This window comes from Mytilus galloprovincialis, chromosome 2, assembly GCF_965363235.1.
Source record: "Mytilus galloprovincialis chromosome 2, xbMytGall1.hap1.1, whole genome shotgun sequence".
In the NCBI taxonomy this organism is placed as follows: Eukaryota; Metazoa; Mollusca; class Bivalvia; order Mytilida; family Mytilidae; genus Mytilus; species Mytilus galloprovincialis.
This window is the reverse complement of record NC_134839.1, coordinates 48,373,869-48,389,614: the sequence shown is the minus strand read 5'-3', so window position 1 is coordinate 48,389,614 and position 15,746 is coordinate 48,373,869. Positions and strand designations below refer to the sequence as shown.

Below are 15,746 nucleotides of genomic sequence, written 5' to 3'. Positions count from 1 at the left end.
TAGGGGTACAGCAGTCAACATTGTGTTATCATCATAAAAACAACAAATGTAACGAAGAAGCACAAAAAGGCATACATCAAATTTAACATCCTCATTTTGCTTATATTATACGATTTTATTTATCTTTGTAAAATGCACCCATCAAGGATGGAGGGTTTTAAGTACTGGTGTAAAATTGCATGTTTGAAATTCGCACAGGTAGACATGAAATAATTTTGTCGTTCAAAGTATGACGGGATACATAAATAGTCACGTAAAATAGATATAACAAAAACTGACTTAACAGTAAAAGTAATAATAATAAATAAAATAATAGTGTGGTTCAAAGTATGACAGGATACATAAGTACAGAGTCACGTCAAATGTATATCACAAAAAACAGACTTAACAGTAAAAGTAATATTAATAAATAAAATAATTTTGTCATTCAAAGTATGACAAGATACATAGGTACAGAGTCACATCATAAAATAATTTTGTCGTTCAAAGTATGATGGGATACATAAGCACTTAATATTTCCTGTAAAAAAATATCGTATCGTAATTCCGAATTCATTTTGTAGTTTACAATCAAATTGATACATCCGCGTTTCCGGTTTCTACTCAGACCCGAAATATGCATGTTGCATAGCATGAATTTGCTAGATAAAGTCATTAAAAACCTTTTCATTTGTCAACGTTTGCTTTACAAATCTCTTTACCCTTTAACACAACCCGTACGAATTGTTTTGTTGTTGCTACAATCAGCCATACCGGTAATGGGTTCATGACTTCTGAATTTGACATTGTCTGTGAAAAATAAGCTCCACATCAGGCACATGATTTTTAACCCCCATAACAATTACCAAAAAAAGCAAGAAAACTATATGGGGACCTTCATGACAGTTTTTTGTCATTCTCGACTAAAAGGGGGGACCAAGAAGGCTTGGCCTTTGAATGGTTACAAACAGTTATTACGTATTGAAAATATTTATACTTCTATTTTAATATAATGAATATTCAAATAAATATAATTTAAATAAGTAAAAAATTAGCAGGTTCACCAATCCTAATGTGGAGGGATGAAATACTTTCAATCGCGCTACACTATACGACGTAGACACGGTTTGTGATGGTGAAAGTTCCTCCATCATTCAATTTTCATCCATGGAGATCCCTGCAAGTTTTGGGTACCACTTGCAAATAACATTATTTTCAAGCAGTTTTGTTTCTTCTTGTTAGACTGGTCTGGCTAATTGATGTTTAACTCACATCCCCTTTATTCATAATTCTGACAAAGTCTACCACTGTCCACTATATTTTTTATTGTTGAATATACAGATTTTTTTTGTTTCTACTCTTCTGTTCTTTATCAATGTAAAGATATATCTAATCATGTGATTTTCCTTTTTTTTTATAAGCAACACAAAATTTAGCTTTTTATTTATGTAAATGTCATTTTGGATGTATCCAGTATTTGTCCAGGAATTCCAGCTGAGGAAAACTGTAAGTATCCTACATGAAAAAGAAAATATAAAATTATGTTAGGAATAGATGACAGTAGATAAACTAGTGTAGTTTAACCGATTAGATTATTTCTCTAATTCTTCGTCAATTTATCCCTTTCTGCACCCATTGTATAAAAAAATTTAATCAACATGTGGTTTGTTTGATCTCTGTTCTTCCTTGGTTAAAATTCGATTATGACGTCAAATATTCTTGTTTTCCTCTGAATTTCATATTGTGACAGCAAAAAAAAAGGCAACAATGCCTGATGACGTCACATAGAAAGAACACATCTTTTAGCAGAAAAAGTCGCAAAGAAGCAATAATTTTGTCTGCGTATTGTTTGAAAATTATTAGAGAAACAGATTCCACCACCAAATCTCGTGTAATATGATATTTATCCACTCTTGACAGTTAAATTTTAAATATCTAAAACGCTCGGCAAGCTTCGCGATTTAAATTTAACTGTCTCGAGTGGATAAATATTTTATCACACTCGATGTAGAGGTAGAATCTATATATATATATTGAAAGCAAAACAACATTTAATAAAAAAAAAGAACTTCAGTTTTACAACAGTTATTTCGTTAGAAATGGCTATATGGTGACCTGCATTTGTTAGTTTCTGTGTCATTTGATCTCTTGTTTAGAGTTGTGTCATTGGCAATCATACCACATTTTTTTTATATTTGTACTGTTAATGGGAATTTTTTATAATGGAGTTATTTCCCCTATTTTGAGATCATGTAAAACCCACAAAATGTACCAATGGCTAATAGTTTGTACAAAACAAAAACCTTGAAAGTATATAGGCTACAGCTGTTTAAGACATTCATTAACAACAGTTTGACATCATGTACTTTCATTAAAAAAAAAATGCAGCTGAAACTTAGAATAAATATGGATAGTTCTACCATAAGTAGACACACTTAACAACAAATTGGCTGTATAATTGATTCCAATGCATGGCACTTTCAAGCTTGTTTGACCTGCCACTTTTATGCCTATTTTCCAGTCAATCAAGGTGAAAATAGTTCTCTATTTTGTTATCAATATCAAAGTAACAAATTTATTAAGCATTGGAGGAATAGTTCATAAGTTATTGTATGGAAACAACATTAAAGTATTCCAAAAAATCAAGGATTACAATAGATATTTTGCTTCTATAATACACACCAACTGTTTCATACTTTCTCTGGTGTTGTTATTTACCTGTTGTATAGCACCATATTCCATTAAAATGGCAATTAGCCTCGTAACATCTAGAGCCTCACAGTGAACCTGAAATATATAAAATAGTTGCTTTCAGTTTCATAGATATGTTTTCTTGTAAAAGTGCTTTGAAAGCCAGTGTTACCATAAATGCAGCATTATTATTATTTACTGGTTAAATGAAAAGACCAGTACTATTTACCAGCAGGCTGTAGAAAGCCATTAAATTAAAAGATCACCATAGTAGAGGTAGCATTTTGTTTGATTTTAGCAATGATAAAGTTATAGTAAATAAATGAAATTCATACATTCAATATACATTACATAATTCATGAAGCCTAACAACTGATTCAAGTAAAAGAGGACAGAAAGATACTAGAGAGACTCATAAGTCAGAAATAAACTGACAATGCCAAGGCTGAAAAAAAGGACAAACCAACAAACAATAGTACACAAATCACAACAGCACATTAAAGACTGAGCAAGACAAACCCCATTAAAAAGTAGGGGTTATATCAGTTGAGTTCACTAAAATAATAAATTCAAAACCCAATTTTACACCCCACAAAAAATATTGCTTTTGTAGCTCACCTGGCCCGCTGGCTCATCACTTGGCGTCCGTCGTCGTCCTCATTAACTTTTTACAATTTGAACTTCTTCTAGAGAACCACTGAATGGAATGAAACCAAACATAGCATGAATGCTCCTAATGAGATACTGCAACATCCAAGATGGCCATCAGTGGGGGGACTTAGTTTAACATAGGACCCTATGGGAAATGCATACAAAAGTCTTCTTCTAAAGAACCACTGAATTGAATGAAATCATACATAGAATGAATGTTCCTTTCCTTTATGAGGTGCTGGCCAAGTGTTTTTACTTTTAGCCAAATGTTATATTTTTTTATATGATTTCAAAAACCCAAGTAGTATCAGGTGAGCGATACAGGCTCTTGAGAGCTTCTAGTTTTATAATAAAAAGCCATCATGCATAGAGTTTTCAATATTTTATATTCACACTTACTACAGTATGAACTCATATACTAATTATTTACCATATAAACTGGTAATCTTCCTTTATAATGCCTTGTCATTAGTCGTCTGCTGATATAGTCACTCACCATGGAAACTGAGGATATCTGTAATATACAAAATATAGCCATTTTTTATTAGAAGATGTTAGAACTAAATGTACATTGTATTATGTTAGTATCATTACACATGAGTTGAGGGAAAGTCACACTGAACAGTGATACTAGAATAGAAGCTAATTTGTTGAGACACCTGTTTTCAATACTTTAAGTTATCATAAAGTTTAGTTTACACACTTTTCATTTGGACAACTTTACAAGCCTTAATACTATTAAAGGCTTTGTTGTTAGAAATAATATTTGGTTAAGTAGCCTTTAAATTCTTGTGCAAGAATAGAACTGTTGACATGTAATAAACAGCTAAGACATTACATCACGTCTCATTTTGCCATGCCAAGTGATTATTTATGCTGAGAAAATATTACTCCTCTTGTTTTTGAGCAAATATTGCCAAATGGTAAGGACTTTGAAAATAGTGTGTTTTGTTTAAGTAAACATTACATTAATCTTACAGAACTCTTTAGCATGTTCTTTTATTATGACAAAAGGGTGTTGCTCACTTACTTTTAAATATTTTTGTAGAGATTTGGCCCAAAACTGAATTTCAACTCTCATTTCCTCTGACCTGTGTAATGATGGTGATGATATTGTCACAATTCTGAAACAACAAAATTGGAAAAAAATTTAACTATTTCTTTTTAATTAACACTTGTTTTGTCCCAAATACACTATCCTTTTCCTCATGCTATATATGCTACAAAGAAAATCTTATCTCCACAAAACTTTAAAATACACAACTGTGAAAGTTAACAACAATTCTGTCAAATATTGTCTAATTCTTATATTAACTGTCAAGCACCCTTTAAGTATGTGTAAAAATGACAGTCTTTGATTTGCAATGAGAAACTAATGAATCATTGGGCACAGCCAGCTGTATTTTTGAAGCGATTCTGTTAAGTCTCTGTGTATTCCTATAATACAATAAAATGAATGATAAAGAAAATCTTTTTGCTTGAATCCCAAATAATTTAACTTCTTCAAAAAATATAAATAGTATAGGTATACATAACTATAAAATGATATGGAGAGATCTGTTTTGTCTTGTCCCTTTCTAATGTAAACTGTAGACAATTTTGTATAACTATTTTCTTATAGATGGGTTTCTTTTGACAAAATTTGAATAAGAGCTACTTCCCTTTTGTCTAAGATCTAAGTTAACATATTTCTTCCTAATTCAGTCAAATTCAACTTGGTTTATTATACGGTTTGCTTTTCATTTTTTATGTCTTGCTTCACAAAGAACTAACTAGGATCTTTTATCATACAGTACCGCATGTTTCGGTTTTAATAAGCCAAATACAAAATCAACCATTTACCCTTCTATATGGCAATCCAGGGAAAAACTCAAACTCAAAAACTATAGATGGATACAAATTGAATTCTAATGCAACAACGTTTGTAACGTTCATTTTGATTGGATAACGTCACTTATTTACATGGCATCAATTGACAATTGATGCTATGGGACGTAGGCGCAAGCCAAAACGGCATATAACATATTTTAAATACATGTTTTAATGTTGATTTCTGTCAGTTTCATTAGAATGGAGATAACAATATTGTATTTTAAGCCTTGATGAAATCTATTGAGAAATTGATGGTCGCAAATACCCTTTTACTGTCTCCACAAACGCGTCGCCAGTAAACTTAATTTGCAACCATCAAATCCCCAATTGATGCCATCGGAGTTTAAAATACAATACAGTTATCTCCTAAATCATATCCAATGCATGTTTAGGCTTTTAAGGTGACCTATAATTGTAAATTTTTAGGTCATTTAGTCTTTTGTGGCGAGCTGTCTCATTTGGCAATCATACCACATATTCTTTTTTACATGATATTGGAATCCACCAAAATTGATATGCTAAAAAAATACAGTTTCCAGCAGGGGTGAATAGCTACTTGACATTGTACTTTTAAATTTTTTAATTTCCAACAATTTTTTCTCTGTTCCTGTGTGAACTTTTGAGTTCGAATCAGAGGTTTTTAGAACTATCCCAGAATTAAAGAACAAGAAGTTAATTAACATACCTACATGGAATATTAAACTGTTTGTAAATATTCCATAAGTTATTTTTTTCTGTTTGAAGTAAGTTGTCTAATGTTTCCCAGTCTCTACACATAGAAAATGTGTTAACCTTCAAAATATTCATTACATTTTCATTTAATGAATATTGAATAAATATATATAGCAAGAAAATATGTATTGCAATAATTACTTTAAGGTGGATGAAAATTAACCCAGCTTTCATTCACAATACTTAACGCAAGACATGTACATGTACAGGCCCTTCATGCAACCTGCATTTTTAATATTTAAGTTTAGTAGAAATTTTTGGGTAGAAAAATGTTCTTTGAAATGAAAGATATTCAAATTCAACAAAATAATATAAGAGAAAACAAGGTAAGGTGCAGAATTCATGTTTTCTATTTTGCAAGTTTATTTAAAACTATATTGCATCCATGATAAACTGTACCCTATAATTTTCTTCCCTACATCTAGCATTAATTAAGATATTTTATTTATTTTGAAAATGCTTCATATTAGTATCCTAACTACATGTATCTATTATCTAACCTTTGTTGACTGTGTGGCATTAAATAGTCCTAAACTATGATTTTCTCTTTCTGAAAAAGAAAATTCTAAGTAAATCAAGGGTCTTCTGTTAAAATTGAAATGAAACCCTTCAATTTGTTTTCATATATTTTTAATCTTGTCAAATAGGTTTATGTGAGTTCATGGCAGAAAAAAACAACATATCATTTTTTATCTTATTTAAATTCATTCATAGCTCGACTTTCTTAGATTTTTTGTTTCTTGACACAAGGTATGAACACTTGTCAATCATTGAAAACCATAGGCTGATCTCTAGTTATTTGTTAAGTTATTTTCTTGGGTTGATTTCCCATGGCATTAACCTATTAACAACGCCTTGCTTTATTCATACTTGCACAAAACTTTAGTAACATAAAACTGAAGTCTTAACTTTACAATACAAGTGCCATTTTATAGAAAGCAATTAAAGACTAAAATAGTATTTTTGTAAATATTTGATATCATGGTTTTACAAATGTGTGCGTACAAGTCTATAGAAAATCTGTTCTTTTGTTTTAATCTGTATTCTAGAAATACATGAAAATTGGTGTCCCATGAATATAAATAAAATTAAAGAATATGACATAACATAGACAATTTTTTTTGGTTTTAATAACAAAATTTTATAATAATGTTTCTTAAAGTATGAACTTAATAATGAAATGATGCATCAAATATAACTAGTACAAGGGGAATTTCAATCTTTCATTTGCTTAAAGATAATTCAATACATACAAGTTATATACATACCTGGTACGTAGCTCCGCCCACAAGAAAAATAATTCATTGGTTCATTTGTAAGGTTAATCCTACTTTTTGCTACATATGCTGAAAAAAAAAGTTTAACAGTTATTTTTAAATAAGTTACACAAAAAACAAATTAACATTAATATTTAAACCGAACATACAAACTTTACCAAAAAACTAGAACAATTTTAATAATATATAAACCAGATGCTCTTTCCCAATTGTCATTTTTCTAATAACGAAAATTCATTTTGACTTTAAATCGTACCATGCTATTAACAAGAGTGCACTCGCTGAAATGGCTCGCCTTCTTTACTAATCATTGATATTATGTTGATAGTCCGAAATATGAAGCTACTACCACTATCACATATAGTTAACAAGTAGTTATTCAAGAAAATGAGGTCAAGGTTAATAGAAACCAAACAAGAAATACATGTGCACGTACCTTACAATCATTCAATACACTAAATAAAGTTAACCTATTGCTTATAGTTTCTAAGAAACAGACTTAACCAAGAAAACTAAACATTGATCAATGAACCATGGAAATGAGGTCAAGGTCAGATAAACCATGCCAGACAGACATGTACAGCTTACAATCTCTCTATACAACAAATATACCATTTATTTTTTGTGGGCATCAATTTTCGTGGATTGCTGAAAACTTGCATATTCGTGGATAATTGATTTCCTGGTTTTGCCAATGTTTGTATATACAGCTTATAGAAAATATGTTATTCATTAAACATTTGAATTGGTGGTTCACCTTTACCCACAAAACCACAAAAATTGGTATCCAACAAATAATAAGGAATCCACAGTAGTTGACCTAGTGCTTATATTTAAAAAAAAACACACCAAAACACAAAAACTTAAGACTGACAATGAACCGTGAACATGAGGTCAAAGTCAAATAAAACCTGTGAGACTAACATGTCCATCATAAATTATTTCCATACACCAAATATAGTTGACCTATTGCATATAGTAAAAGAAACAAAAGATCAAAACTCAAAAACTTAACTTTGACCACTGAACCATGAAAATGAGTTCAAGGTCAGATGACACCTGCCAGCTAGACATATAAACCTTACAATCATTCCATACACCAAATATAGTAGACCTATTGCATATTGTATAAGAAAAACAGACCAAAACACATAAAACTTAACTATAACCACTGAACCATGAAAATGAGATCAAGGTCAGATGATACCTGCTAGTTAGACATGCACACCTTATAGTCCTTCCACAATGAATATACTAGACCTATTGCTTATAGTATCTGAGATATGGACTTGACCATCAAAACTTAACCTTGTTCACTGATCCATGAAATGAGGTTTAGATCAAGTGAAAACTGTCAAACTGACATAAGGACCTTGCAAGCTACACGCATACAAATATTGTTATCCTATCACTCATAATAAGAGTAGTCACTGAACCATGAAAATGATGTGAAGGACACAAGACAAATGACACACGGAAACTTCATAACATGAGGTATCTATATACAAAGTATGAAGCATCCAGGTCTTCCACCTTCTAAAATATAAAGCTTTTTTTTCCACCGCCAGATCAGATTTCCTATGTCGAGCTTTCTGCGACAAAAGTCGCAGGCTTGACAAAAAGTAGATTGAATCCAGACCATTAACTTTTAACACAGATAATTTTCCCTTGATCTAAAATTCTCTAAAAATCATTAAAATTTATCTGACTTTTAGTGGTCATCCTATTGCTGACTTTGAAGATCTTTTATTACATGTTTCTATAGCCATAAGAACAGGTTGGGAGATTTGCATATAGAACTGATTTAACCCAACCACATTTTGTGCTTGTAATGTCAGTCTATCTGCACCAAGTGTTGTCCCTTATTGTTATTGTTTGCATTTGCTTGGTTGTTAATGTGGTGTTTTTTTTTTCTTTTTCTTTTCAGTATATTATCCTCTTTATGCATAATTTGTAATGGCAAGAAAATGATGATCCTCTTTATGCATTATTTGTAATGGCAAGAAAATGATGACAGCTTTGTTTTACATATATATGTACTAAAAAATGCGTAAATATTAAAATATTTTTTAAAATTTTACCTTTAATTGGTAAATTAGTCAAAGACAGAGGCTGATACTGAGGATCACTTGATACAAAAAAAGGAAATATCTTTATTGTATATTCTACCACTAAAAATAAATCAGCATACCTATAAAAGACATTATGGACACCCCTGCCAAGTAATCATCTGTAGGATTCTCTGGTCTTTCTTTCAATTTTAAAACCTAAAATAAATTTAAATTCAAAGATGGTCAACTATTGAATTCCTCCATTTTCAATTTTGCATTCAGCTGTTGTCTCAATTATATTTGTTTTGGTGCTTTAGTATTTGCTATTCTTTAACATTGAGAAAGGTAACTCTCCAAGCAGGATTTTCAGTGTTTCCAGTACAACCTAGTGTTGCATCAATAATGCAAATACTTTGTGTTAATCTTTCTTATATATTTTTTTTGTAAATGTCCAGTTTGTGAAAGTTATCAAATACTAAATAATAAGTGGTTCAACAACATATTTAATATTTGTATGGCAACCAAGAATTATATCAAATAAAGAGTTAAAGTTGAAGCGCATTTTCAACAGTTAAAACATTTCCTTGTTTGTAATTTGGATGATAATTTCCTAATTGCAATCAGTTAAGTGTAATTTCATCCAAGTAAGACCAAACACTTTGCTTATACATTATTGTCTTGCAAGACAATAATTCGACCTAATAGTAGATCAATATGCATGCAACTATACAAAAAAATAAAATCTTTTTTCTTTTTAAGTTAAGCTGGCATGAAGATGAGGAAAAATGAATGCAAGGAAGAGGGTTTACCTGCACATCTTGCATGTTTTTTCTCTAAAATTAAGCATTTGGATTTGACATCGATACTGAAAACGTTTAATCAATCAAGCAATAGACAAGATAAGTTTTTACAAAAATAGATATATGTGAATGTTTAAACCGTCTACATTTGTTTTTCCAAAGTAAAGGGCCTGTAATCCTGTGATCCTGTCATTGGTTGCTGTCTGTTATATTTGTTTGTCATTTGATCTTTTGACTGTTTCAAAATTTTGTAAGCTCTGGGCCTTTAGTAGCTTACTTTGAGTTATAAAGTTCATTGATGAAGGCATATTATTGAAGATATCTTCATCATTTGAGCTTTGGTGGACTGTTGTCACATTATGAATCATGTAAAATCTTATTTATGTATTGGAATGTTATATTTCAAACATACCTGATCAGACTCTATTCCACAACCTTCCTACAAAATATGATACATGTATAGAACAGAGTAAAATAAAATGCATCAAATATTAAATAACATGTTCATAGATTTAAATGTGTACCGTAAATTCAGAAATTATTGCGTGCATTTATTATTGCGAATTTGTCATTTAGACTAATGCAATTTTAGTTTTGTCGATAGTCAGACAAAATCCTGTTTGATTCATATAAAAAAATTCCAAAATGCGAGTTTTAATTATTGCGTTGATAACTCTGTTGCATTTTTCACAAAAATAAAAACATTGCAATAATTTCTGAATTAACAGCATTTCCAAATATTTTTATATGCATAAAAGACATAATTATAAAATGTAAGGATAAAAAACAAATAATATAAATAAAATCGACAAAATCAAAGTGCTTGTTAACACTGAAGGGTAAAGATTGCTTTAGTTTATAAGTCGGAAGTTAATTTTAATATTGCATTGTATAAACCACTGGTTGTAGTTGATTCAATTTCAATTCTGTACAAAGAAAGATAACTCAAATCTTTAAAGGGATAATTCGCGAATTTTCACTTTTAATCTTATTTTGTTCATAATACCATAAAAAACATATTCACCAAGTTTTATTTTGATATGAAATCTAATAAAGGAGAAAATTGGGAATTATTAATTTTATTTCTTGAAACTTCCTGACTTATGTGACGTAGTTTAAGTCTTTGATGCATGCCGGGAGTGAAAATATCTCATTTAAGTCTTGTTCGTTAACCATTTAATAATGCCATTTAAAGCGCATCGACGACTTTTGGTGTAGCTATTAACCAACGAAAAATAAGTGATAGCCATGCAACTTTTAAAATTAGATCGTGTGGATATTTTAAATCGAATTTTAATAATAAAATTAATTCATACAAGAGAACATTTTTATGATTTTTTCTACAAATACTTTAAACAAACATATGAAATTGACATGATCAATAGTGTAATAAAAATACACGTTTGTATTTTGACCTTTTTGCTTCATTCCAGCAAACATTTTCACTTGCTTGTACGGTGGAAATAAAATGTGTATTGTTTTGTGACACCTAAAGAATGTTGAGTGCGTCGGTTAACTCAAGGTAATTAAAGGATTAATGCATAGCATTATGTAATTCTAATCCTTTGATCCTCATTCAGTGAAATCTAGGCGTCACGGTTTACTGGCTTGAAGGTGTGAACAACATTTCGTATGAATTGAAAACGGGAGTCAGTCAAAGTTTTAGACACAGAAATCAAGGACTTATATAGACGTCCCTGCAGAAATGTAAAAAAAAGTTAATTAATTAACGGGAATAATAAGGTCGCACAATAACTGGATAGCTGTTGTATATTTTTATATTTTGCATAAGCATGATAAGATCACTTTTAAATGAATTATGACTTTTGATTAATTCAGTAACGATAAAATACTTTATTATTTTAATTGAAGTATAAATTCATAATAAAAATGGCCTTCTAATTACGAGTGTATGAACCAAAAATTGTACTATTTTAGATTAGGATCGGCAGCCTTAAATATTTCAAACAGATCATTAACAATTGCAATTATATAATTTAGTCCATCCAAAGTTATCTTTAATTACCTATTTAGGAATTAATGTGTTCATCAAAATATTTCAAATCTCACAAAGCACGAATACTTCAGATATTTGATAATTTTTTTTAAAAATTGACAGAAAATTTAAGAATCTTTTTGGAATGGAATCGAAATTTACGAACATATATGCTTTTCAAGTGTGAAAAACAACATCATTTTGTTTTACATAATCGGGAATGTCCTTAACAAAATAGCCTTCGTCTCACACCGTAACTATATCGGGCCCAATTATATATAATACTTTAGCTATTTGACCAACAATGTATAAAAAAAAAAAAAACAGAACGAATTTAATGTCATCTTTCCCTATTGTTTATTAATGTTATTATAAGTCTGTTTCAACTGGCAAGAATACCTATAAAGTGGACAAGCAGTTTGTTCTTTAAATTGCTGTCATTGAATATCAAGAAAGAAAATAAATCCCGAAATTGATTTGAAACTTTGATACTCTATAGTTTTCCTGGAAAATATTCACATCCCTTAGGGATTATTAGTGTACGTCCAGTTGCGTACATATAACATGCATGTCGGAACAATTGTGATGATGACGAATTTCTTCTTTTATTCGAGAACAATCTAATTGATATATAAATGTCCATAACTTTGATGAGCCAAAGAAAGTTATATATCGACCTGTATTTAAATCTCTTCTTCTTCTTTTGGTATACAATAGTCTTTCGACATTTGATGATTACATACTGTTGGCATACGTGGACTAGTCCACTAACAAAACTTTTACCACAATTTACACAAAATGTATGTTTCTTTCTTATGTACAATGTATACATGTATATATTTGAATTTGCGCTATAGTTCCGTAACTTTTTATCCTGGCGTATATACGATGGTCAACAAGTGCGTACATTTTTTTAAATCAAAATTTCTGGTATGGTCCGATCTGTCCTTCACCATTGACAAAAAATATGTATATAGATTTTTATTTCATCAAATCTGTTGTTTATTTTTAGGTATTATCTATATTTTAATAAATAATTTTCTTTACATCAGAAATTTTATTCATAAACAAGCGTATGAGCAAGGATTTGTATAGTTAGACTAACTATACAAATCCTTGGTATGAGTTTAGTAATGACTAGTATATAATATCACTTTCGGACACGCAAGATAGAGATGCATATTATACACCTAATAGTTCAAAATGGAAAGTTATAAGTTATCGGCCGTGTACACTGACCAATACCCTAAGAAGTGAAACGATGCATGAATTTGCAAGGTCGACAGGAAATCGCTTGAATACCTGGACGTGTCACACCCCCTGCAATACCTTTGGGAGTAATACCTTTAGCCATGCAGGTGATCAGTGGAGCGAAGATCCTAATTTATTTGAATAAAGTTTATTACATAAAAGAATTATGAACTAATTAGATTTCCGAAAACAATTCAAGTTTCACGGAACACTTATTTATGATTTGAAACTTTTACTTTTTAACTAATTCCAATACTATCATTATTGTTAAAAATAACAGATCATGGTTATTAAAAAAAAAAGATAAGAAAATTTTCTGTATCAACTTAGTTATAGTTAACTAGTTGGATAAAACAACCGTACGATTGACAAGATATCAACACGCAATTACGACTACATCGGGTTACTGTAGTTTTGGTCCTTAGACATATCTTGGGAGCAATTCGGAGAAGGTAACAAAATGGCCGACCGGAGAGAATTGATACTCAAAATTTAAAATCGATGGTGATCTCTTATCAAGCAGAATAAAACTTTAATATTCATGAATTTGAGCATTTTTATACAGAATGAACATAATATCAATTTTTGATTTTTTTGCGAAGTTTCCCTTTAAAGATGACTTTCACAATGACATCATTGATATTTTTAGATCAGATATTAGCAAAAGATATATAATTTTCTTCACAAGTATAACATAATTTTGTGAATTGAATATCTGATAGATAGAAAAAAAAAATGTGGTATGAGTGTCAATGAGACAACTCTCCATCCATATATATCACTTGTATAAGTAAACAATTATAGGTCAAGGTACATCTTCAAAACAGAGCCTTGGATCACACTGAACAACAAGCTATAAAGGCACCAAAAATGACTAGAGTAAAACCATTTAAACGGGAAAACCAACGGTCTTATCTATATAAAAAACAAGAAAGGAGAAACACTTATGAACCACATCAACAAACGACAACTACTGAGCATCAGATTCCTGATTTAGGACAGGTACAAACAAATGCAGCGGGTGTAAACGTTTGAAATAGGTACCAACCTTCACATATTTCATTGATAAATATTTTATTGATACATATTTTATTGATCAATATTTTATTAATAATCATTTCATTGTTAAATTTCTGGAAATGTTCATAGATTGGATGTACTCTTTTCATAAATTAACAACTTTAGTGCATGCCTACATTATACTATCATTGCAAAAGGTTAAGAGACACTGATTTTTTTTTTTAATCTTACCACAATCAGAGGTTTGAAAAATTCTGGACATGTGAGTTGTGTATAGCCATCATGTCGTAATCTTTCACAAAAATAATTTGTTAAAGCTTGTTCCAGTAAAGACAAACTGTCTTTAAAATAAAATGCTCTGTTTCCTATATTGCTGAAAAGAAATATCCAAATATTTACAACTTGCAAGAAAAAAAATTGCATTAGGGAGCTACCATTTGATTTTTATGGGGGGGCTAGGATGAAAATTTTTGTCCTGCATTTTTTTTTAGCTGTAATCTTTGTCCTGCTTTTTTTATTTTTCACTCTGTTTGGTCCTGCTTTTTTTTTTTTTAGTTTCTCCTGACTTTTTTTTACCTAAATTGTTGTCCTGACTCTTTTATTTTGGCAATTTTCTCATCCTGCCTTTTTTTTTTTACTCAAAACTCCTGTCCTACCTATTTTTTTCAAATTTCATCCTAGCCCCCCCCCCCCCATAAAAATCAAATGGTAGCTCCCTTATAAATACAAATACAAATATTTATTAGCACAAACTCATCAACAACAAATGATTAAGGCTCATGGTATATTAATTACATAGTTGATCATACATAATAAGTAAATAATGACTATATTAATATGTGATATTATAAACAAGGACTATGAATTAAAGACATATTGACAATTCTATAGAGTTTGTGTGATGCACATTTTAACGTATTGTCATAAGCATTCCATTAAAATAGTGTTATATCTTTTTTCTTTCTTCAAGTTGGATAATTTGTTAATATGAGAAAATTCTTCTGCCTGCTTAAAAAATCAAATAAGCACGTATATTTCAAAACTTGACATTCAAACACAATTTTTCTTGATGTAACTTTCAACTAATGAAGTTCTTCTAAGTTAATGAACTCTACAAACTGTTTTTTTTTTTTTTTAATCGGTTTTGAAACACATAACATGTATACAGTATTTGAACTCAGAATAATATATTTCAGAATTTGCATCTTTCATAATCTCTAAATACTTAGATAATTTTTGCTATTTACAGTCTCTGTCTATCTTAAAGTTTAAAAAAAAATCGAAGAAAAAATAATTTGAAGATTATCATTTAAACTCCATTAATGAGTAAATTCAGGTTTAGACATCTTGGCATTATTGTAGATCCTGTATATCTATTATATAAAACATTTTTTTGTCAATTAATCCTTTTTTTCTTCATTTGATC

At 30.1% G+C, this 15,746-nt stretch overlaps 1 protein-coding gene across 1 annotated transcript in view; it reads right to left on the bottom strand.

The window, feature by feature from the left end:
- Window positions 1-1,405: 1,405 nt before the first annotated feature.
- LOC143062051 (serine--tRNA synthetase-like protein Slimp) overlaps window positions 1,406-15,746 on the bottom strand; it is a 34,655-nt gene continuing 20,314 nt past the window's right edge. Inside the window, exons 8-17 of the mRNA XM_076233899.1 lie at window positions 14,552-14,693; window positions 10,466-10,492; window positions 9,394-9,469; window positions 7,194-7,271; window positions 6,426-6,475; window positions 5,879-5,985; window positions 4,352-4,445; window positions 3,752-3,835; window positions 2,698-2,766; window positions 1,406-1,494 (exon numbers count right to left, since the gene is read on the bottom strand). Coding sequence (XP_076090014.1) covers window positions 1,435-1,494; window positions 2,698-2,766; window positions 3,752-3,835; window positions 4,352-4,445; window positions 5,879-5,985; window positions 6,426-6,475; window positions 7,194-7,271; window positions 9,394-9,469; window positions 10,466-10,492; window positions 14,552-14,693 — 787 coding nt within the window. The 3' untranslated portion in view covers window positions 1,406-1,434. The remainder of the gene's footprint in view (window positions 1,495-2,697; window positions 2,767-3,751; window positions 3,836-4,351; window positions 4,446-5,878; window positions 5,986-6,425; window positions 6,476-7,193; window positions 7,272-9,393; window positions 9,470-10,465; window positions 10,493-14,551; window positions 14,694-15,746) is intronic.